The sequence below is a fragment of the Vidua macroura genome, chromosome 3 (genome assembly GCF_024509145.1).
Source record: "Vidua macroura isolate BioBank_ID:100142 chromosome 3, ASM2450914v1, whole genome shotgun sequence".
Lineage (NCBI taxonomy): Eukaryota > Metazoa > Chordata > Aves > Passeriformes > Viduidae > Vidua > Vidua macroura.
Genome location: NC_071573.1, coordinates 73,471,357 through 73,496,981, shown reverse-complemented (window position 1 = coordinate 73,496,981; position 25,625 = coordinate 73,471,357). Strand labels below are relative to the sequence as shown.

Below are 25,625 nucleotides of genomic sequence, written 5' to 3'. Positions count from 1 at the left end.
CTTCTGACTTGAAAACATAATTTTTATTTTATTGTGTATTTCCTAACAGCTACCAGATGTTTAGTGTTAGAATTGCTTTATATCTTCACTTAGTCTTGTAAATGACCTAATACCCACTCAGAGATGGTAAATATAATTATCATATGCTGACCACAGTTTTGGTCTTCAGCAGATATGCTGTAGCTGATAGTAAGAGGATGCCTCACAGCAGCCATCCAGTGCTTCATGGGGGCTTAAAAGGAAGCCAGAGAAAGACTCTTCATCAAGAACTGTACTAATAGGACAAACAGTAATAGGTTTAAACTGAAGGAGGGAAATTTATGTTACATATAGAGGAGAAATTCTTTACTGATGGTGAGGTTGGTGAGGCACTGGAACAGGTTGCCCAGAGAAGTTGTGGATGTTCCATCCATGGCAGTATTTAAGGCTAGGCTGGATGGGGCTTTAGGAAACCTGGTCTAATGAGAAGTGTCCTGGATACTTCCCTCAGAAATGACCCCCCAACAAGGATGTTGGAACTAGATCATCTTGAATGTCCTTTCCAACCCAAACTATTCTGTGATCCTGTAGATGTGCTGTAATTGTTCACCTATGATACAGACACTGATATTTTTTACAGGCTATTAATCACTAGAATTACACATTTAACATTTAAAAAAAGTGAGAAATGAGAGTTAAATACCATTTCTCTACATAGAGGTATATTCTATACCTTCTGTTACTGTTTACTGGTGAATTTATAATGTTTCATATAGCAGTTAATGGTCAGAAGGACCATACTTTCCTTTAAAATCTGAGGTTTATCTATTAATGAAAATACCACCCACTCACAACCCAGAACCAGAACATGCAAAATTTAATTAGTGAATTTTTTTTTCACTTGATTTATGGGGCTGTCACCCTAGGACTGGGGCTTACTGTTTAATCCCCATTGGTTGTGAAACTGTTTTGTTCCACGCCCATAACATGTGCTATCCAGCTACCTTGCTTGCTGTGAACTTGTAAACCCCTTCAGTATGTGATTGATGAATATGAAATTGAATCACAGAACACAAAAAAGGGCCATAGACATGACTATGAAGGCATGATTTATAGGTGTAGTCTCAAAAATCTGTCTGAAACTGGAGTTTCAGAAACTGACTTTGATTAGGACTTGACTGCTTTCTGGAATGCCATGATTTGAAGAAAGCTGCCTTTGCAAGATTAGACTTTTTATGTTCAGAGAGGAACATCAGTGTAGATGTATGACCTCTCAATTGTTTGATTACCAAACTAATGACTTTGTCCTAAAGAACCTGACAGTAGCTGAAAACAAAGAGAGATAAAGGTTGGAAAATTGTAACAATATTACTGATTTTGACATATACATATTTTAAGATCTAAAATGTGCAATAAGAAACATTTGGAACACAAAAATGGTTTATCTGTAGGAATTAATTTATATATGAAAGGTACATTAGGATTTGGGTCCATTTTTTGTGAAATTAAGTTGAATGTATGTTTTCAGTTTTTGCTCTGTATTTCTGAGAAACATAGTATTAAAAATCAGAATTGATATTTGACAGAATAACTTCAACAAACAAACTTAAAGACTGGTGGATTTCTGGACTAAAAAATATTGAGACCTGAGAAAGCTAGAACTGCATGTTCACTTAAGTTTCTAAGCATTTTTTTTCCTAAATTCAGTTCTGTGTTACTCTGGTTAATATATCCTAAAATATGGCTTATGGCTATGTATAAGGTTTATGTACTTGGTTCTTTAGGCACAAGTCCGTCAATGTCAAAAAGACCTGAATTTTAATGATATTTTCTTTGTAGACATTTATGAAACACTCCGTGATTGTTTTTCATTTTTGCTGTAGGCTGCGAAAATAAACCAGTATTTAAGTTCTTAATTTTCCAAAGACTTTTAAAATTATTTTTGCCTCAGCCATAAATAATATATTATTCAAATATAATTTTACCTGGAAAAGATGGAAAGCAAGAAGAAGAAAAGAATGATTGGCTGCTGCTTTTATGAGAGTAGAGATAGGTTTTTACTTGGAATATGTATTATTCATGTGTGGAATTCTCATTTGTTTAGTTCATTATAGAAATTAAATTAGAAATTACTAATAGAAGTCAGCTATCCTCTGTAGACACAAGCTCCCTGAAGACAGTGCACAAAGCTTTTATTCAAATCTATGAATAATTATGTCTAAGTGTAGAGTGGGTATCTAACAGAATCATAAAATGAAGGTTTTTTTTTTTTAATAGGCTGGTAGGTTTTTCTTCACAGATTGAGTTTTGAAAAATTAAGTAGAGAGCTGAAGCTCTGCACCGAATGCCCTTTTCAAAAGACTAAAATTTTAATTTCATGGATTCCAATGGAAAATATTTCAATCTAGCATAAAACATTTTTTGCCTTATTTTAGCAAAGGATTTTATAATCTGCTCTGTTGGTTCAGAGTTCTGTATGATTAAATGATTTCTCTATTCACCTTTTATGGTGCATTTTTAGATTTCTGTCTGGTGCAGATGTAGACACACTTCAAAGGCTAACACTGTTCAGAGAAGAGCAAATATTTTCTTCTAATGTTTAAAAATATAAATACATCCAATCCATTAGTAGTATATAATCAGAAAAGTTTATCTACTAATTTGAATGTTGTTAACAGGAGAGTTAAATCTTGTGTGTCTGGCTTGGATTTTTTTAATTAAGAAATTCAATAAAAAAACCCCAAAAAATTGTTAAATCCAAATTTGGAGTAGCATTTTTCCTTCTGATATATGAAAACTATTCTTAATTAATGCTAGGAATGTAGAAACAGACAAAACTACAATTGGACATTAGAATTTTAATATTTCTCCTGTGTCCCATTCTGATTAGGTTTAATGAATGCTGGGGAAAAAAAAAGGAAAGAAAAGAAAAAAAAAGTGTACACTATCTGTTTAACTTTTAATTTTTGAAGAAATTTTTCTTATTCCACTTTACTCAGACATAAAAATTTTACTTTGAGCCATTGAGGACAGGGATGTGATTCAAGACAGCCAGGACAGCTTCACCAAGGGTAAGTCTTGCTTGGCCAAGCTAATGGCCTTCTACAATAGAGTAAATACATCAGTGGACATGGGAAGTGCTACAAATGTTGTTTGTCTGGACTTCAGTAATGCCTTTGACACAGGTCCCCCACAACATCCTTCTCCATAAATTGATGAGAGATGGATTTGATGGGTGGACGGTTTGGTGGATAAGGAGTTGATTGGATGGTCACATCCAGAGGTGAAGGCCAATGACACAGAGCCCAATGGACATCAATGACAAGTGGTGTCCTTTGGTACATCTACAGATGACACTGAATTGAGTGGTGCAGTTTACACACCTGAAGGACACATTGCCATCCAGAGGGACCTGGACAAGCTCAAGAAGTTCACCCATGGGAACCTCATGGGGTTTAACAAGACCAAGAGCAAGGTGCTGCTCCTGGGTGTGGGAAATTCTGCTGTCAATACAGGCTGGAGGATGAAGGCATCAAGAGCAGCCCTGCTGAGAAGGACTTGGAGTGCTGGTGGATGAGAGGTGGAGATGAGCTGGCAATAGAATCATTACAGATGGAAAAGACCTCCAAGATACAGCATCTAACCTTTGACCAAACACCACCATACCAACTAAATGCTAGCACTAAGTGCCATGTAAAGTAATTTCTTGAACACTTCCAGGCATGGTGACTCCACCACCTCCCTGAGCAGCCCATTCCAATTCTTAAACCATCTTTTCAGTGATGAAAGTCCACCTGATGTCTCACCTGAACCTCACCTAGCAGAGCTTGAGGTAATTTCCTCTTGTCTTGCCTGGGAGAAGAGGCCACAGCCATCTGGCTACAACATATTTTCAGGTTGTTGTAGAGGTCTCCCTCAGCCTCCTTTTCTTCACACTAAACAACCCCAGCTCCTTCTGCCACTCCTCATAGGACTTTCTCTCTAGACCTTTCACCAGTTTCATCATCCTTCTCTGGACATGTTCCAACACCTCAATATCTTTTTTGAGGTGAGGGACCCAGAATTGGACAGAGTACTTGCGGTATGGCCTCACAAGTGACAAGTACAGGGGGACAATGTCTACCCTCCTTCCTCTGGCACAGTATGCTTTTTGCCTTCTTGACCACCTGGGCACATGCTGGCTCATGTTCAGCAGCTGTTGACCAGCAACCCTATGTCCTTTTCAGCTGGGCAGCCTTCCAGCCACTGTTCCCACAGTCTGTATTGTTGCATGGGGTTGTGGTGACTGAACTGTGGGATCCAGCATTTTGCCTTGTTGAACTTCATACAATATGCCTTGTCCCATTGATCCAAGCAATGCAGATCAAATGTGTGCTTTCAACCCAGAAAGCCAATTGTATCCTGAGCTGCATCACAAGAATTGTGACCAACAGGTTGATGGAGGTGATTTTCCCCTTCTATGCTTCTTTTCTGAGACCCTATCTGGAGTTCTGGGGTACAGTTCTGGTCTCCCCAGAACAGGAAGGACATTGACATGTTGGACCAAGTCCAGAGGAGGACCACAATGATGATCAGAGGAATAAAACACCTCTTCTATAAGGAAAGGCTGAGAGAATTGTGACTATTCAGCATGGCGAAGAGAAAGTTCTGGGTTGGCCATCAAGCAGCCTTTCAGTACCTGAAGAGAGCCCACGGGAAAGCTGGAGGGGGAGCTTTCACAACTGATAGGACAAGGGGGAATGGCTTCAGACTGAGGGTAGGTTTAGATTACATATTAGCAAGAAATTCTTGACTGTGAGGGTATGAAACAGGGACAGTTTGCCCAGAATAGGGGACAGTTTGCCAGAGAAGTTGTGGATGCCCAGGGAAGTTGCCCCGTGCCTGGAAGTGTTCAAGGCCAGGTTGGATGGGACATTGAGAAACCTAGTCTAGTGGAAGGTATCCTGTCCATGGCAGAGGGTTTTGGAAATAGAGTATTTTTAAGGTCTCTTCCAACCCAAACCATTTTGTGATTCTGTGAAGCAAAGAATTTCTTTACTTATTAGAGCAGTTTTCTACTCTATGGGCAGATAAAAGAAATAACTTTTGTATGCTGAATAACACCTCATGATGGAAATGTCCAAAGAAAAGATCCAGTCCTCATTAAATATAGTTCTACTTGGCTGCTCTGTACTTTTAATAGAAAATGAAGAATAACTGTGTGAAATAAACTGTTGGTTGGCTTTGTAGCAATATGTCAGTGATAATCCAGAAGTTTAGTGAAAGTTAATGAATAAGGATGGCTTTTGTAAGTAATGTTTTTTTTTTTTTTTTTTTTTTTTTTTTTTTTTTTTTTGTGTGTGTGTGTGTTTTAAAAAGAACTAGCTGAATCATGTCCTCATGAATTGCTTGGAGCCATGTTGTTCATTGGAACATGCAAATAAGGAATGAAGAATGACAGCATAGAATGTAAACATCTGTAATTGCTTGTGTAGACAGCATGAGAATCACAGGTGGTTTATAGTGATTACTATAGAAGACCAGAGTTTTTAACTGGAAAAATTGACAAGGGCACTGAAGGTAATAAATAGTATGATAGAGAGAAAGAAAGAAAATTTGCAGAAATTTGCAGAATTTTTTGAACATCAAGTTTAAAGATAACTTATAATTACAGAAATATTAATTATTTTTTGTGTTTTATGCCCAGCATAATGTCTTACATTTGGCATTTTTAAGCCCAGTTAGATTTTGACTTGCAACTTGATGTCCTCCTCATATTTTCTTCCCTCCACTGAAAGAAGAAAAAGGTGATTGCAAGACCTAGAAAATGTTAGTTGTTTCTGTTCAGAATCTTCTAATACAAAACCCTTTTTCTCCAGTGTTGCATTATCTTTTATTTGTCTTTCTTTACTTTGAAGACAGGTGTTCTCAGAGAAGAGCAGGATGACTATCTCAACCATTCTTAGGTAACACTTGGAAGCCAAACTTTGGTTTTATGCTTTTAGAAGACACAAGTCTAATAACTTTTTTTTCATCCACAACTAGGTATCTAGGTTTTTTTTTTTCCCTAATTTGTTGTACTCTAGCAGGCTTTCCATCTGCCAGTCAAAGGAGAATGTGAGTTTTCTCTATATTCTGGTTAAATAGAGGCAAAGTTTTTGATAGGAGTGAGTTGTCTGTCTCTTTACAAATCAGTGTCTGAGGCCTGCTGAGGAGGAGAGGTTTGCAACCTTTAGATGCCTGTGTTATGGAGGTTTGACAATTTCTAAAATATTTTAAAAAGAAAGAGATTTTATTTTGTGTTGAGCAGTTGCTACTGGCTAGCTGAATTAGAGTGCTGGCTAAGATGAATTGTGTTCTGAAATGTCCTGTGCATTGAGTATGGAGTTACATAAAGCATGCGGATTGCATTCAGAGGTCTGGGTTCCTAAAGGTTCAGTGTAATAATACTGAGTATAAGAATAAAGATCTTTTTCACAGTTTTAAAAATTATAGAAATTCAGCAAGTTGGTTGGTTGACCTGAGAGGATGCAATGAATTAGTCAAGTGCCACGTTTGGAAAATTGAATCTATTCAATTCAAGAAGTGTAAAATCTCGTTTCAGTTTCATCTAGGAACTGATGAAAATAAAACTGGAGGAGCACAATTGCATTAAAGAAATCTTACACAACATGAAATCTTACTTAAACATGATAACCTGTGTATAAGCTTGGAAGAACTCTTATTTCTGTACAACACTCTCACTTATTTTGTCCATACTATTAATGAATTATATTTTAAAAAATCAGTGTGATTTCACAGACTAGAGCAGTTCAGGTGGCTGCTTGCTGCAGAAGGATTTATAGTAATATCACAGTGAATTTTCATTCTGTGTTCAGAATATATAGCAAAGAAGATATAATAAGGTTTTTACTCTTGAATCCTCACAGTAAAGTGCAAAGTTGAGCAGCACTGAATGAAAGATAAAATCTGAAGGTAATTAAATTCTATTCTTCTTTTTTTTATAATATGGCAAAGTGAGAGAAGCATTCTCACAGAGAATGCAGCTATGATTTCTGCCCTGAGTTTGAATAGATAAATTTCAATTTCTTTTTTTCTCTTATTCCTATAAGAGAATGAAAACATTTTGATAGGTGAAATATCCAGATATATTAAGTGTATAAGGAAAGAGACAGAAATACACACATCTAAAAAGTATTTAAGATCTTCGTTCAAGTTTTCATTAAAGAAGCTTGCAAAGATATTTGCAAAGTGAATGTGAGTAGAGATTTTGCAACATGTGCTGAACCCTCTAGCATAATATCTCCATCATCTCCCATCTCTTCAACTTGCATTCATATGAGCTTGCAACTTTCTGAACACCAAGCCTGTGTGACTAGACATTTACAGGGTCTGAGACAGTTTTCTGGGAGATTTGTCCTCAGGTGGGTAGTTAGTGACCTTGGTTTGTAATTCGTAGTGGAATTGGAATGCATTTTAAAAATGGTTCTTTTTTTGACAACCCTTTATTAGCAGCCAGCAATTAAATGTATTAAGAGCCCTTGTTCACACTCTTTTAACCACAGAACACTAAGGCATGTATATGTTATAATTACAATTATCCATTCTCCTTATTGTCCTGCTGAGGAATGCAACTGTAATTCTGGCAGACAGACTACACAGTTGGCTTGCTGTCCTTGGACTGCAGATGTCTAATTGCAGGCAACCATTTCATTCAAATGGCTCATTAAAACAGAAGACATTTAGCATTGCTGCTTGAATCTGCATCTATGATTATGCATTTAATTAGAAAAGTGCAAGCTTTTTCTCTTTGTAATCTGGATTTACCAAATTTCTTCTATGTAATCTGTTTTAGAAGAACTTGAAATTGTCTTTTTTGTCTTTTTTTTTTTTTTTTAAGTTGTTAATATCTGGGTTGGTTATATGTGAACTTGATAAGATAGAAAAAACACATTGGATACGTTTCACAAGTGCTGCATGTTTGTGTTACAGTTTCAAATTTCCTTAATCTGAAAATCATTTATTCTGCCACTTTATTTGTACCTGCAGCTGAAATAAGTTTAGGTACATAAGCATCTCTACTGCACTCATCCTGAGGAGATACTAGTAAAGTAGCAAGATTAGATTAACCTTTCTGATAATTTCATTTTTCTTTTAATACTACTGTAAGAAAGGTTTCCAGTGTAAATAGAAAAGATAATCTCCTTGAGTCCTTTTTTGTTTTTCTTGAGCTCTGTATCTTCTTTATTGTGCATTTGTGTGCGTATTGATATCTCAATTTTTGCTTAGCATAGCTTGAACTCATTTAAATTGCATTATTGTAGAGTTCCTTACTTCTCTGTATGTTTCACATATTACTCTTATAATCCTTAGTGGTTAACTATTTTTGTAGTGTTTCAGTAAGTAAAAGCAATTGGGGGGAGAGTGGGACAGAGAAAAGTATTTGCACTACAAGCAGAGATAATGGACTCTCATTCTCCATCCTCTCCTTCTGGAGAAGCTTTTTCACTTGCGCTTGACCTTTGTACATCTCAATCAGTTGTTTCTAAGATCTCTAGCACCAGTGAATGTGTACAGTATCCATTTCCTGAGGCAGTTGCCTGTCACTTTAGGGTTTCTGTGTGATCCTAGTGGCAAGTCCCTTCAAGATAAGGGTTAAGAAGTTGAGCATAAATAAACATGTGGAAGAATGTCAAAGGATACAAACCTCTGTACAGGTGCTAATTTCAAAATATTGCTAAAATGTCTCAATAAGCTATTGTGCAGTGCTTTGAATTACAGGAGTGGAACAATCTGAACTACTGATTGTTCAGAATAAGGGAGGTCAGGGCAGCAAAATACATTTAGGAAATATACTCATACAGCATTTACTCATACTTTGAGTAGGTGTTTTTGAGTTTATGGCTGATGAGGCAGTCAATGTGCATGCTAAATCTAGTGAAATACTACCTGTGAAGTACTGTCTAACTCCTATTAAAAATGAAAATGATTATAAGCAAAGATAAACTGGTCTCAATGGGCTTTGCATCTTCAGTTTTGCAAGTCTAATTAGTTTCCACATTTTTTGAGGTATATCTTGTGTCTTCTTTTTGTTTTGTATAATCTTGAATTAAACAGGAAACCACAAAGTTTGGAGGCAAAAATATTTTGCTTCTACTGCTTGAATTAGAGTAATAAGCACAAGTGTGCTTTCTGTTCTGTCTGGTCTGTTACAGTTAACATAATATCTTTTATTTATTATCCAAGTACTTCAGATAATGCTAAATGTGGGACATCTCCTATTCCCTTTCCCACTTCTCACAGTAAAGAATGAATAGGTTTAAGAAAACTAGAATTGTGTTCAGCTACTCTTTGTTCGCAATACTGTCTTTATGATATTTTTGATCTGTTGCTTCTCATTTATATATCTGAAATCATCCTTTAGATAAAGTAACAACATATTTTCAATCCTTTTAGAAACAGAATTGCTGCAGCTTGACTAGAGAGCCATTTGCTTAGCAGAGACAGGAATCCATATTTGTGGATCACCACAGCTGTGAGACATCCCGTGTAACTTCTAAAATGAGTACAGTGTTATCCAATGAAACAATTTACTCCCTTGGACTTAACTTGGGTGGTTTAGAGCTCATTATAACTATATAATGATAATTTGATTTGTTTCATAGAAATTGCATAGTACAGTTTCCATTCAGATCTTGGGTTTCTATAAGATGAAGTGCTTGAAATCTGTCAAGAGAGTTTTACTCCAAGAAGGGTAAACAACATAAGCTATAAGTCTAGGCTTCCTCTAATCTCAGGATATCCAGATGAATCACAGTTTTTAATTTATGGTTCTTAGTTTGGTTTTTAGATGGCTTAAGTTATAGAAATGAACTCTATAACAATTTGTGCTGTAAAGCTACAGTTCACTGGGATGAAATTTTTAAAAGGCAGTACACTTGGAAAATATTCATACACAAAGCCACATGTATTATGTGCATCCAAATAATAGCTCAGAAATGTTCACAAATGTGTATATGGGTATTCCGTCTCTAAGAGGTTTTTCATATATTTATTGATCTCTAAGGATAATTTGGTGGCTCAGTTTCCTATTTTTTTCATGTTAAGAATATAAACCATCTCAAAAAACTGTCTCTCAGCAGATCTCTTGTGCCAGTCATGCACAAGAAAAAGAGACTGGAGGCTCAGCACATACTCCCTTCTTTAGCAGCAGTGATTAGATAGTCTCTCATGTAGTTTGCATCTTGAAAGATACTTCCATTTCATATTTTTCCCTAATGTTAATCATTTAAGAATAAAGAGCAGTGCACAACTGTCAGTTTTAGTGAGTTGGATTTGTTTGAGCAAGATAACAGTTCCCAGAGGAATATGAGCATGTGGTGGAGTACTTTACAATCTTGCTTTTCTTCTCAGAGAGCTTTCTTGACTTGGCCTTACTGCTGCTGTTTATTTCCCTGAGGAACATCTGTGAGAGGAACTGCATTTGTCTCTGAAGTACAGAACTGCTTCCTGGTCTTGTTTTTCCCACCTTTCATTTTTCAAACAAACATCTACTTTCCAGATTCTTTCAGTTGTGATAATACTATATAGAGCTTAATGAATTGTGGCAGAGAGAGTGACTTTCTCAGCATTTTAATTCATAGCTATTTATACAACAGTAGCTCATCCAAGGAGAATACAAGTAATGATGTTTTACTATTTTATTTTAATCTGATAATTTTATTCAGATTTTAACAAACTGAAATAATGTTAAAAGCTCTTTTTTTTGTAATTTGTAATGAAAAAAATAATTAATGCCACTTGCTTCTCAGCTTTAAACTTAATGTATTTAATCTAGAGAAAGAAATCACTAGATTCATTCTAGAGGCATTTTTTATCATTTCCAGGGAAAGATAGTGGAGAAAACCATTTTGTGATGAAGAGCTGTACATAGAAACACTGTCCAAGGTCTAAGCTAAGAATCTTGATGGAAAACATTTATAACTGATTGCTCTACTTAGGAGCAGCCTCTCTTTTCAAGACTGCAGCTAGAATCAGGGTAATTAATGATATTATGTATTCCTTTAATGTTGCTCTAATTTCTCTTCTGCAATACTGTATCTTTTCTGACATTTGTTGATCCAGAAAATTCTGTTTCTTGTACAGTGGCATTAAAATGAAACTTGTCTTTTTGCCTTGTTTCTGATGTATTGACATCTTGTGAAATGATATTCTTTTTGCTAAAGTAATTCCACAACTATTCCGTGCCATGTTAAATAAGAATAATCATATATAACTGCTTTATTATTAGCTACAAATAAAATGTCATCTCTTGCAGTTGAGCTATGAAGAGGTTTTTAACCACTCTAGAATGTATGTAGATTTTAATTATTCTTCATTAGTGTAGTTGCCAATTTATTTACTGCAGATCGATGTTTTTTTTCCCCCCTCTCCTTTTCCTAAAAATGTGGAAGCGGCACAGATGGGATTACAAGCTATACATATGACTGAAATTAATCCATCTGATTTTTTATACTCCAGATATACAATTTTTCAGCTATTCATATTTTTGAGTGGTTTTTTAAAATGGAAACTTCCTTTTTCTTATTGAGCCTGTTTACTTATGCAGGAGTATCCCTGATGCAGGCAGATCTATATACAGACCAAGAAGCAATTTAACTTTTTGGGGGGTTCAAAATATTATTTTGTTACCTGATTGTCAACACTTTTTATACAGAAATACTAATGTTACTCTAAGAGAAAAAGTGGACTTCTGTCTGAGTTCCATTTCCTGATTCCCAGGCTTTTGCTGGGGGTCACAAGAGCAATCATCTCACCCATTTACAATCTAGAGATTAACAGGGTTAACAGTTTTCTCTGAGAATGGGAAGCAAGGATTCTCATGTAGAAGATGCATTATTCTCTTAAGGTGTGCAGACTAAACCATTTTTCTTTAACTTCTGTTTGAGCTTGTGTTTTACAAATTTTAAGACTCTGCTCTGAATGACTCACATTCTGTCTTGTTGGTTTCTACTAGTTAGCATACATAGCACTCTAGAGCCAAAACCACTTTTATTTTGGATGTTAATGATATCCATCACTACTACATCTTTATTTACAAAGATAATGTAAGTTCATGATATCCACTACTATTTTCAGTTCTCTGACTTCTATTTTCTGTCTTTGTGTTGCTCTGTAAGTTATAGCAGGCTTGTGGCTGTGATATCCTTACTGCCTATTGATTTAAAGATTCTTTAATTGAAAATTCCTTAGCAAACATGCTTTTCAACTTATTGTTTTGTCCAACTAGGTTTAGATGCCAGAGGCTCATTTGCAGCAGTTGAAGGTTAAAGATTTAAAAGTAAAGCTGCATGTCACCTAGGTATACTACAGTTACATTCAGAGTTTTCACCAAGGACTTGTCATACATCTTACATAGCCTGCAGGCTAAAAGTCTGTGTCTGTGCCTTTGTGTCTGCATGTGTAACCACAGGAAAGGAAAAGGCAAAAAAATCAATGATCTCAAAATTAATTAAAATCAGGAAGACTTCCCCCTGCTGACAGGATATTTAGGATGAAAATAATTAAATGAGCTATTGTGGCAAATGCAGTATCGATTGCCCACCAAGAGAAGCTCCTTGAAGACTTAGATGAAGATGGATAACTAGTTTTTAACAGTTAGAGCCAAAGGCAACCATTCCTATCTTCAATACTCATGTGTTTGTGCAGACTGACAAATGACTTCCAACCCAACCCTCTTTTGACCACTATAAAAAGCTATTGTCTTCTATAAATAAATTGCATATACATGTTGCTTCTCCATTCTTCATATCTGTAAAGCTGAAAAAACTTTATTATTTTTTCATTTTGTCATACTTTAAATGAGTAGCTGCCATCCTTTCAGGGCAGAACAGTTTTTATTTGTTTGTTTCAAATCAGGGGTGGTTTTTCCCTTGAGTAAACAGGGGCAGGATTTGCAGACTTGAATTAGAGATGGTGTAGAGATAAGATTAATATTTTCAGAATAGTGACAAAAGTGAATAAACCTGAAGATGGCACTAGATTTTCTCAAGTCATCACTGGAATTTAGTTATGATGTGGCCACAATAGCAAGTGAAAAGGCCCATTGGAGGCAGCCTCATAAAGCAAAGCTGTTGGTGCCAAAAACCTGGCACTTATTTCGTACTCTTCTATTTCCAACTACTTTGCTTCAGACTCTTGCTAGTCCATTCCTTTGGACAAAGCCAATTAGCAGATGGAGCACATAAAGCACAGCCCTCAATCACATCTTTCAGTGAATTTTATTTTAAGAGAGCCTATCCATTATGAGACCTCTTTGTGATGTGCACCAGAGCACTGCTCTGTGGCGTCGCACATCAGGAGAGTCACTTCAAAAGCTTACTGCTGTTCAAAAGTAAAATCTGTGGCAAGTATTTCACAGTAAGGAAGGCTTCAAAAATTATTGTGAGAACAAACCTTAATGAGAGGGAAATGAGTGGGCAACTGTTGTTTTTGTGACAGACTAAAGCAAAAATCGACATAGAAAAGGCCATATAGAGAAAGGGAAGTAAATAATATAGGTTTAATACTTATTTAAAATACCAAAACAAGCCTGTTAAAAGCATTTGATTTCAATCAAATTAATTTAGCTAAATGTTTATGGAAACAGACTCTTATACATCAACTTCTTTGTGGAAACACACTTGCAAGAGGAAAACTCTTCCACATCATTTAGAAAGTTAGCAGTTCTATGGAAAACATAAAAAGAAGTTATGAGAATTGAGAAGTGATTAAAAGGTGCTTCCTACTTATGCTTTGGCAGTTCTTGTCCTACTCTGGTGTCAGATTTCACTGTAACACTGTCAGTGTTTTTGGCGAACTCGAGCTCTGTGAGCTTGAGGTTCTTAAGTTACTACACTGTATGGATAGACTGGTTCTTCTCAGATATTTCAATATAAAGAATTTATACAGGAATAATTTTCTGCAGAAATAATCCTCTGATGTTACTTTCTTTCTGACAAGTTAGAAATAGTTGTACCTCCTTGGAACTCAAAAGACTTTTTGTGATTTTTATAACTGATAATTTTTTGTTGCAATTTTAATTAAATATTAGATTAAAAATTGTAAAGAAATCAACTGCTAATAACTTTGAGACTTTAAAATAGCTACCTTTTGAGCTTTAGATTACTCAGGCCTTCCCAATTTCATTAGAATAGGAGATGAAATAGATAATCACATTAAAGGAAGAAACTACTGTCTTGCAGGTATCATTTTTGTGCTGCCTGCTGCCTTGACCTATTCATGACCAGTTAGGAAAGGTTTTTGTTAGCCATGACATTTACTGCAATCTATGATATCTGGATTTTTTTTTTTTAATCAAGGGCAGAAGTTAACATTTTAGATTAACAGCTTCAGGAAAAACAATTTTCCTTCTATGAATATGTATCATTCCACTGTCCATGAAAATTTTTATAGGAACTAGGAGATGAAGAAAGTAAGATGATAAAATTTTTAACCTGATTGGGTTTATTTCTGTGTAGGAGTCTTTGCACAACAGCCTGTTTGGATAAGACCATAATGTTAGCATTCAGGAACACACATAATCACGGAATATGATTATATGCAGGTGCTTTTATTGTAGAGCTATGGGAATCAGGGCTACAGACCCAAATTTGACTCCAACATGGCTTTCGAGCTGAATGTATTTTATATTCTATCGTTATATAACTTACATATCAATTATTAAACTTATATTGTTCTATTGTATACATTGACTATATTCAATCATGAGTTTCTCGTGGTCTTTCTCAAGCCCCTGACCACAGTTTCTCATGATTATTCTTATGATTAAACAGTAATTGTATCTAATTACTAAACAATCATCACATCTAACAATTATACCATTTATCATGTACTAGCTACACAGGTGCAGTTCTAGCAAGTACAAGACCTATACTTTCCTTGTGTATTTTCCCAGGGCCTACTAAGCTTAATTTTCCTTCTAACTCCCCAAATCTCCCTTTTACTATCAATAACATTAAGCATCTGGGTGAAACATGATCCTTTGTGATTTTAATTTTGTGGCACAATATTTTGAGTTTGCTCTCTATCCAGGGAGCATAAAAATATTATGTTATTTCCTGTAAATTTCCATACCTGATAAATAATCTCTTCCATTTAGTTTTAGGGACAAGACTAATATATTGCTGTACCTGTCAAAAGCTGTTTGGTTAGGAGAGTTTGTGAATATGAATGAGAAAACTAGGATTCCTTGTGATACTGAGATTAAATACTTCTATATTTCCTTGATTTTTTTTCTCTTCTCTCATCTTTCTTGTTTCTCACAGTCTTCAATTTCAGACATGGACAATGTTCTGAAAAATAAGATAAATGGTATGAAAAATATGTTTTTATATCTTGCTTAAGCATAGTTAAGAGGTACATGTACATTTCAGGAAAAATAAATTGTCATCAGATTAGTCAGAGACATGCAAAGAAGTTCTTAATACTTCTGCATAAGCTTGGACACATTTTTATTTTTAAATGTAGATTTAGATGCAGTGAAATAATTTGACTGTTACCCTGATGGATGGAATCCTGATGGAGTATTGAAAAAGCTGGAAGAATATTCAGTTTTTTCAATTCCTATTTTTGGTTTAGTAATTATGAAAATAATATGCTATCAGTTGGCTTTATGATATAAATATCCCTTTGAAAGTGAACTGCACTTAGAGAGAGTTCCAAAATTTTCAGGATGGATCACTGTGAATTTGAATTCTGTATATTGCTACAAATTTTATTGAATGTACCAAGTTTCAAATATATATTAAAAAACTCCTGATCACTATGAAGACTGTAGTTGGTTCTTATTTTCACCAGAAGAGCATCTATGTCTAACATGATAGCAATATCAGTCTGAGTTCTGATTGATAAGCTTGTATTCCTTCTAGCACTGAATTACTACTACAAGTGAATTGTAAGTTTTTAGAAGTTCATATACATAAACCCCACACAACAATTTTTCTTTATCTTACTTTGTTTATTTATATAGCCTTATTTTTAATATACTATTAGTGTCTGTGTGCTTTGCTATTCAAGCATATTTAAGTACCTAAAATTTCAAATAAGCTTTCATTGTCAAGGCATCTGTCCTCATTAGCCATGGAGGTTCCCATTAAAAGATACTCAGCTTTGCTTGAACCACCACAGTTTGAAGCTCTTCTTAAATTAGGTAAATTTTTGTGGGCTAATATATTAGAATAATAGTCAATGATAGCTTCTTTTATGAGGGCAATTTTAGAAGATAGCCCAGAAAAGTAGTGTCACAAATCAGAAGGCAGCTTTTCAATCACTGAATAAATTGCCTTAATGTAAGCAGAAACAAAATGTGTCTAATGAAAATTTGTCAATGTATTTAATTCTGTGTCTACTCTGTGAAGCTGGAACCAACAATTTATGAGAATCTGATTATTACAACTAGCATCATAACATGATAAAAATGTTTTTTCGGAAATAAATATTAATTAACAGAGAACTTCACTGAAATGAAAAAGTAATTATACAGTGAAAGGCAGTTGGTTGAGGCACAATGGCAAAGAAAAAAAGAGTAATATTTCAAGATCAATTTGATTTTCTGTAATCTGTCTAGACCATCATCTGCATATAACAGACAAGCTGATCAAAGTTTTATGAAAAAGACAATAGAGAATCCAAAAATAAATATGCTTCTCAAATGAAAAAGAACAAAACCAAAAAACTCCAAACCTCTAAACAATCTCAAAGGCAAAAAAATCCCCACATAAAATATCTACTTTTAAAATCTAAAAAAAGATTGATTTTTTAAGTCACAGGCCTGCAGTGTGTCTTTTAATACCTTTTTCTTTACTGATTTTTAGGGGATGTTAGTTCAAAAGAAAAAAAACATTACTTATTTAGAACAGAGCCTTAAGACATAAATTAATTAAAGAATTATAAAAGACTGGCATAAAGAAGATTTCTATTTAGAAATAAATGTATATTCTTTCATGGGTTACTTATGTTTTATACTGCTTAACAATTTGTTTTCTCTTGCAAACCTGAACTTTGCAATGCTGTACATATAATCATCTTTTTTGCTGAAGATATTAAAGTCTGTATCATTAGTCCTTTCTAAAAAAAGATAAATTTAAAGCAGGAGAATGAAATTTATTATGATACTCATAACGCTTTTATCTGCATTCAAAATCACCAATATATATTTATTTTTGTCATTTTACCTACAAAACTTGAAGATGTGAAAGGTCTGAAATCCTCAAACATTGTACTATTATTACAGGGTAGAAAAATAGATATTTAGAGGTTCATTCTTTAAATGTGTGGGGTTTTCTCTTTATTTTTGATCACATTTACATTTAATCTCTGTGTTATACTATCTTTATGCCTCTTATTTTCATTGCCAGGTGTACTTGTTGCATGTGGATACAAAGGTATTCACTGTGCATGCTGAGTAAGATCTTTCTGTAATTAGTTATTAATTGCTCGTGCAGAAGGACTTTTCATGTGGTTTGATACGTCTTGAATGCTGAGCTAATATAATTGTACCAGCCAGGTCTTTTTTTGTGGATGTGGTTGATGGAGTTGCAGTGATCACAATCATATTGATTTTTTGAATTTGAGAACAGATGAAAGGAAATAGACTACCAAAGACCAAATAATGACCCATTGTTCCTTGTAATTAGGTTTTTACTATCTGTCCCTAAGGTATATAAGAGTGTGATGGGGTATTTTGTTACAAAAAAAAAAAATAAAATATATAGCTGATACCATAATTTCTGAAGTTCAGAAGGAAGGCTGAGAAAGTACTTCAGAATATCTTTCACCTGGAAATGTTGCATTCATTTTTAAGGATATGTAGAAACTTATATATATATATAAAATTATAGAACTTAAATAAAAACATCATAACATTTTGTTCCTAATTGTATATTATAAGCACATTCTGCAAAGGTTTATGCAGTCAGCTGACTTTTGCTATTGCAAGCAATATATTGAAGGTAATTTTATTCTTGAATACATAGTTAGTGACATGATGAAATATCTACAGGATCAAATCACAACAAATAGAATATCTAAGATATACATTTCAAAAGAATGTAATTAGAAATATTTTTTTTTTACTTCCCTCTCCTTCCCACAACCCCCAGCCCACAGTTGCCATTCTGTTAGTGTTTATTCCATTATTCCAGATAAATGCAGATCACCATATAGGCTGAATGATTTGTGGTGTGGCTGCAGAGGGACTTCTGTCTCAGCTCAGGTGGTGTGAGTGACTGGTCGGACAGAGAAGTTTCCTTAACATTTCTTATTCCCTTAAACTAAATTGTTTTTCATAGTTAAGATTTAAACTTTTGCTTCATAAGAATGACAAGGTGTCCTTGTCAGAAAAAATAACTCAAAATTTTCCTATTCACTTCAGGTTATATTCTAAATCTTTAACCTTTTATTTGCTAAAATGAAATTCTTGTCTTAATCAAAGATCAAGCAGATGGAAGAAATACTTCTGCTGTTGTTATTTCAGGGAAATATGTAAACTACTTGCTAAACAGATTTTCTGTGTCTATTTCTGACAAAATTTCAAGGTCTCTGAAAGTTTCACCTGTAATGAGTTAAAATCAAGCTAACTGATTTTCATATACTTCCAGTTTCTTTACACCTAAAAATTCTATTAAATGGCATTACTGTCTAAGAATGTTCTGAGAGATGAAAAATATTCTACCACTTCAAACTTTTATGTCAGGAAATATGTGCTTATACTGTCAATAAAAGAATGTACACGCTTTCCTATATAATGACAATGCAATGATAAGAAATGTGGAAACCATATCTCTATCGTTTGGAATGCTTTTCCTATTCCTTTCTTCTCTTGGAATTTTCTAAAAATTTGTGATTGTTCATGTTCCACTTTGCTATTCAATTCAAACTGTACATCAAACTAGGAGGCATTGAGGCAAAAGAGGAAATCCTTTCTTTTCTATTGCCTTTTTGTGTAAGAAAAAATTACACTTTAAAATGTAAAATTACCTGAGTACTTCACTTTTTCTAGATTAAAAAATGGCAAATAATTTTTGTTAGTGTAAATTCTTCTTTGATAATATAAGAAATAAATAATTGGCTTTGTTTGGAGCTTAAATTTTGGTGATGGGGAAAATAACTTCCATCTGTTTTGTCTCTATTTAAAATCACTGTAAACCAACCCCCTGACAAAATTCATTAGACCACTAAAAGTTAAAAAAATAATTTAATCAGCTATGTATTATTTAAAATACTAGAGTATTTTGAAAAAAAATCTAACTGATTTTTTTTAAAGTTAGATGAACATTGTTTATAGCTTACTGGTGTTCATATCTTTTTCCCTATTGGAATGCATTTTTGGGGGTGAAAAAACATATCTGTACTCTTTTCATAATTGTACCCTAGAGTGGAATTAGGAATGTGTCAAGAAGTAAGAAAACATGAGCATTAATAAGCATACAATGCAATTTAACAGTTCATAAAACAGTAAAATTTAATCCCAGACTGAAAGATTTATTAAATCTCACTTAGCAAAATGGTTTTGTGGGATGTGTTAGCAAGTGAGAATTAACTGAAATGATTTCAGGGGCAATAGATTTTATTAGCTGAGGAAGGGAGGAACTAGTTTGGCAAGCCATTTCTCCTTAATTTCATTCACTTGTTATAATTGCCTCGAGTGTGGGAGAGCTTTCTGTGAGTAGTAGTAGTATGTTTGGTCTCTGGAATTTGTGTGCATAGTCCTGCATTTGTCAGGCATCATCTAACTGAAATGTCTTTTGTTGATGGGCTTGTGCAGGAGTTCTTATAATGGTTGTTAAAGATATTTAAATCTAATGCAACTTACACATCTATCAGTAAGATAGAATGACTCCTATTGGGTTTATAAGAGCTTTTTTGTTTGTTTTGTAATATTTTTCATTCATGCTTCATTTCTCTGTTCTTTAACACACCTGCGAAAGACAAATAAAAATTTCTTTCTTCAATATTAATCTCTTGTTCTGGACCTTCTTGAAAAATGTCTTTGTAGGGCAGATTTGAAAGTAGAGTTTGGAGGCATCTGATCAAGAATATGTAGTGAATTTAGTAGAGTGATATTAGCACCATTGGCACCACATTATATAAGAATTTGAGGGAAAAAGTTCTTATGTTCCTAGTTACTCTGTTTTGTGGGTTAAAATAATGTTGTCCTAACAAAATTCGAGATCACGCTCTTAAAATTTTCTGATCAAGCATTAGTAGAATCTATAATAAAGAAACTACAGATTTTCATAAGTAAAAATAATCTTATTTTTATATGTAACCTATCATTGTTTCTGTAGTTTATATCCAATAATTTTTTAATTCAACTTTTTAATTTTTTATCAAACAGGACAAACTCTAAGGAAGGTAATAGTGCCAGTAAAGAGACCTCTCCTGCACTGTAGGTAGTCTTTGCTTCTTGACTTCTAAGTGTTGTTAGACTTTCCGCACATCATGTTTTTTAAGTTTTTCAAAAGGAAGGAAGTAGACGAAGCTTCTATAAGAAAATCAGTCTTCAAAGGAAAATAATGATAATAAAAGAAAAACCTTGGACACATAGCTACTTCTGTTCACTGTGCTCACAATGGAAATAACCTAAAATACGGGGAAAAATGAAAGGCAGGTGGAAGAACAAAAAAAGGAAATGTTTTCTTTGTTTATGAATTATGCCATTTAGTCAAGGTTTTCTAACTAATAATGATGTATTGTGTGTTAAATTGTCACTAAATATAAGAGTAAGCAACTATCAAAGAAATACTGCTTCATAGGCTAAGGTCATTATAGGACATATTTGATGGTTTTGAAATGAGTAGGTATTCCACTGTAAATCTTTACTGTGCAATGATGACTAAGTAATGTTCCTTTTCCCTAAAATGGTTATGCTGGGGAAGGAGATTTGATTAAACTGTCCTGCTCATTGTACCTGCAGTATCTACTACTTACTCAGGTTCTTAGATTAAAGAAGAACAGCTGGTGTTCTTACTCTCCAAATTGTACTACATCATTTCTGTCCTGACTACTAATAAACTGGATATATTGGGAGTAAAAAAAACCCAAATCTAGCAACCTGACTTTGCATCTAGTGTTCTATCCAGGGCATTACTCTTGTGTGAGAAATAAAATACATTTCTTAAGGGCCAATGGAAAATTCATTCCTTATGGAACATGGTCTGCCTTGTGTACTTATACTCTTTTTGCCAAACAGGAATGCAACATTCTCATTCTTTTCTAAAGTTGTGGAAGGCCAAGTGCTTAGCAAGAAAAGCTTGTTGTGGTATGAAATGGGCATGTTAACACTTAAACCAGTGACCACAGTCAGTCTGAATTAAGTTTGTTTCACATGATACTATGATCTGAAATCCAGACAGTAACAAAAAGTATTTATTTTATATGATGAAATAAGTTTCACAATGGATTAGAGACTTTATATGAATTGCTTTTAATGTGTTCACACCTTTTCAAGGACTATGTCAATAAAATGTGAAAGTGTTCTTTCACTTCTATGCATTTTTTGAATGCTTTTGTCATGGTCACCTAGGAAACAAATGCAGGTATACATTTCTGAGCATTTGCAGTTTCTCTTCATTCTTGATTCAGCTAAGGAAGTCATACTTGAAAGAACATATGAATCATTTCAATTAATGCACAAAATTTTTCAGAATACATTAGTGACCATCAGACACTAAGCAAAACCCTATGAACAGTTTAAACTTTTAAATGTAGTTGGATTTATCTCACAAGGATAAAAATTTACTGACTAAAGATAAGAAGACAAAGATGATCTTAAAGAGAATAATGAGCTGCATATGAAAATTATAAGCTATTCTACTTACTGCAGAAGTATTATTCAGATAATATGCAGGCAAAGATAGCATAAGAACTAAAATGTAATGAAGTATATGCATACTTTACTAATCATCAGAATAAGCTTGGCTCATGCTGTGCTTTAAGTGAACTGTACAATACCTTCCATTGAAATTTTTAATGAACCAATTCAGTTTGATACAAAACTGATTAGAAAATAAGAATACTATGTATCAAGGTTAATTTTTTACTTCTGTTTTAGTTTGAATAAGACATGTTCTTCTAGAATATTTAAAGAACTGTTCAGACTTTTTAAAAGAATTTTAGCAACATAATTGTCTTTGCATGAAAATCTAGATATCCTTAATTTATGATGTGTTTGTAACTTTATATAAATTACAGTAGTAACTGGTAGATGTAGATTCAGATTTATCCATCTGATAGGACAGGGCTTGTCAACTGAATTATGGATATTACACTATTGCATTTCTTTCCTCATTTGCTTTGCCTTTGATGAATAGATTTTGAGAACATATTTTCAGAATCATAGAATGTTAAGCGGTTCAAATGAACCTTAAAGATCATCTAACCCCAGCCCTGCCTGCCATGGACCAGGTTGCTCAGAGTTCCAGTCAAACTAGTTTTGAACATTCACAGTGATGGGAATATCCACAACATCTCTGAACAGCCTGTACCAGTGCCTCCAACATATATCTGCTGGAGCTTATCATGGGCCTTTGTCATCTTTGGGTGTTTTTTGTCATCCTACAGATTTCCACTTCAGCGGCTTATAGGATTTGACAGAAAGCCATATTGTTCTATATCTGGCATAATGTCCATTTGATTTCTTCTGATGAGTCTTAACAGTTCTACTTCCAAATTTGCATCTAATTAATCAGTTGCTCCTGGTGTTGAATTTCTGATTGCTTCTGTGTGGGATATTTCTGCTAAACTCTCATAGCAATTTCTATCTTCCTTCATTGGTAGAAGGACTACAGTTTTAGAAATTAAACTGATTTAAAAACCAGTTTGCATTTCTGAGTCAGATTTATGTGTTGTACTTATTTAAAAAGCTGTTGTCTAGACTTCAACTACTGCCAAGTCTTGCTTCTAGAATATTAAACTTGGCATGACGCTTACTCAGCATATAATTCCACCTTTTTGGTGTTTAACTGCCTCCTTGTCAAATATCAGCTTTCCTTAAAAGCACTTTAATGCCTTGAAGATAATGAACAATTTGGCAGCAAAAATATTTTCTGACTGATTTGGAGCCCCTGCACAAACTGTTTGGAGCCTAAGATCACTGAAACCTCTTATGCTGGCTTTTTTGAAATTAGGATTTATTTCTGTTTGAATTCTGAAATCTCTCCTTGGGAGAGCCATTTAAATGTGAGTGTGTATTTTTCTCTTTAACAGTAGCTTATGGGCTATAATGGTAGAATATTTTTGCATTTTTATGTTTAGTTTTATAGTAAAGAGCCTCGGGATGCCTTTGCATGAAAGGCACTATATAAGCTCATTTTGTATTGCATTGTATTGTATTGTGACAAGTGCAATAATCTCCAGGTTTCCTATCCATTAAAGAACTAATTTCACAGCTCACTAATTACGTGAATGAGAAGGGGAAATAGGTCCTTTTTCTCTAAGGTATGCTGAGCAGATGGTGTAGCACTCATTTCCACCAGCTGAATCTAAGGTCCTCTCGTGCTTTTGGTTCTGAGGTTTCCAGGCCGCTGTTTATCAAGAAGAAGAGGAGAGAGATATCACTTCCTTATACAGCATGACAGTGTGTACTGAGAGGCTGTCTCTGTCCTTTGCTAATACAACATTTCTTAGCAAACACTATGTCTAAGTCTATTTATTTAGGATGGGACATGAAAACTATTAAAATTAATATGCATTTTGATGTAATTCTAATCTACCTCTGATTTATTGAAGATACGGATTAGATCTGCCATAGGGATTTGAACTGATGAATATTAAAAATTATTAATGATTCAACTGAGTACTGTTGGGATGGAATCTTGTCTGTAATTTCAAACAAAAAACATTACTTCCTGAACCTGTACACTTTCCTTTACAGCTAAGGCTTTCTCAGCTTGTTTCCTTTTTTTCTTTTGCATCACTCATGAAAATAGCCAGCTTGAATCAAACATGCACACAGTGATTTATATACTCCCTAACATACTGCTTTTACAAGTAACTTGTTTCATCAGTTGCTAGTGTACTCCCATGATCCTGAAAAGTAGCTATTTGAGCCCTTTTTACAGCATTAAAAAGAGAAAAGCTGAGACTGCTTGAAGATCCTGACACGTCAACAAGGCTAAATTTCACAGTGCTGCACAAGCAACTGGACCATTTTTTCCCCCTTTAGCAGAACAAGCAGTGCTAATCTGTTTCCTTCTCTCTCTGCTGGCCTGTCTCATGTGCTTGCTCTGTGCTGATGGTTCTGGTGCCGCTGTTGTTTCAGACGGATGCAGCATTGATGTACGACGCGGTCCACGTGGTGTCGGTGGCGGTCCAACAGTTCCCACAGATGACCGTCAGTTCGCTGCAGTGCAACCGCCACAAGCCATGGCGCTTTGGGACACGCTTTATGAGTCTCATCAAGGAGGTAAGTCACTAATAAAGGGCCCCGCTCCCCTGCTTTCTTTTCTCCCAATTCCCATTTTCTTTTGCTTTCACTCCCTTTGGTTTTGTTTTTTTTTTTTTTCAGTAGATGGTCATCTCTCAACTTGTTATGTATAAGGAGTTTAACAAGCAAGGCAGCATTTTTGTTTGCAAGTGGGTTTTCCTGAAGTATTACTTTGAACTAAAGTATATGGAATGGTGAAATAACTGCATTGTAAATAAAACTTATGTTTGTAGACAGTTGGGTCTGTGTGGAGCATTTGTGGCATAAAAGCCCAAACACCTGAAACTCTAAAGTGTGGATTGATTATGAGAAATTCGGCAACTAAATACTGGGGCTAGGAATTAATATTACTTCTTGGTTAAAAGTAATTTTTTTTCTTCATTTTCTATGGTGAATTTTTATATGTCACCTTGATTACCCAAGGTGCTGTTTAGATACTGATAGGTACTGGTAGTAAAGCTAGGAGATTTAAGGTGCTAAAGGTGAACGCTGTAGACTATTCAAATCTCCCATACTGTAACTCCTCATACAGTGCTTCTCAGTCTAGATATACAAATTATTCTGATGAGGAGAATCATTTGCAGTGGAATGTATTTTTTTCAATATTGGTTCCTTCTAGGATGATAATTTTATTTCCTACATTTTCTCTCCCACTTTGTATAGTTTCAGAACTAGGGTAGATTTTAAGTTATAAAAATATGAGGCTATTGCACTTTATTAAAAGTGAGGAATAAGCTTAGGAAGGCTGGCTCACTGACCTCAGTTTTTGCTATCTCCGTGTGGTTTCAGGGGAATGAGCATCTTCCAAAAGTAAGCCTTTATTTGAATGAAATTTCCTGATGAAAAAAAAATTAAGTCAAACATTAATGAAACAGATTGAGGCTTGGGGACTGGGGAGGGGGAGGTATGTAGGGAAGCAGAAGGGGAAATGCATACATGAATGAAAATAAAACAGCCTTTTATCTCGTTCAGTAGAAGAGTATTGCCTGATATGGAAAGTTTTAAAATTGCCTATGAAGACTGAAAGTTTGATTTCAAACTTTGAAAAATAAATAAAAAAACTTAAAACCAAAAATCAGCCACAATGTAAATTATTTACATAAAATGAATAATTAATGATCCCATTTTGGCAGGAGTAGTTTGTCCTTTCTGAGAAAATAAAATAAAATAAAGGAAGAGG

At 34.5% G+C, this 25,625-nt stretch overlaps 1 protein-coding gene across 1 annotated transcript in view; it reads left to right on the top strand.

Moving 5' to 3' along the window:
- Positions 1 to 25,625, top strand: part of GRIK2 (glutamate ionotropic receptor kainate type subunit 2) — a 356,820-nt gene that overhangs the window by 166,930 nt on the left and 164,265 nt on the right. Inside the window, exon 8 of the mRNA XM_053973181.1 lies at positions 24,281 to 24,424. Within this exon, the coding sequence (XP_053829156.1) occupies positions 24,281 to 24,424 (144 nt within the window). The remainder of the gene's footprint in view (positions 1 to 24,280; positions 24,425 to 25,625) is intronic.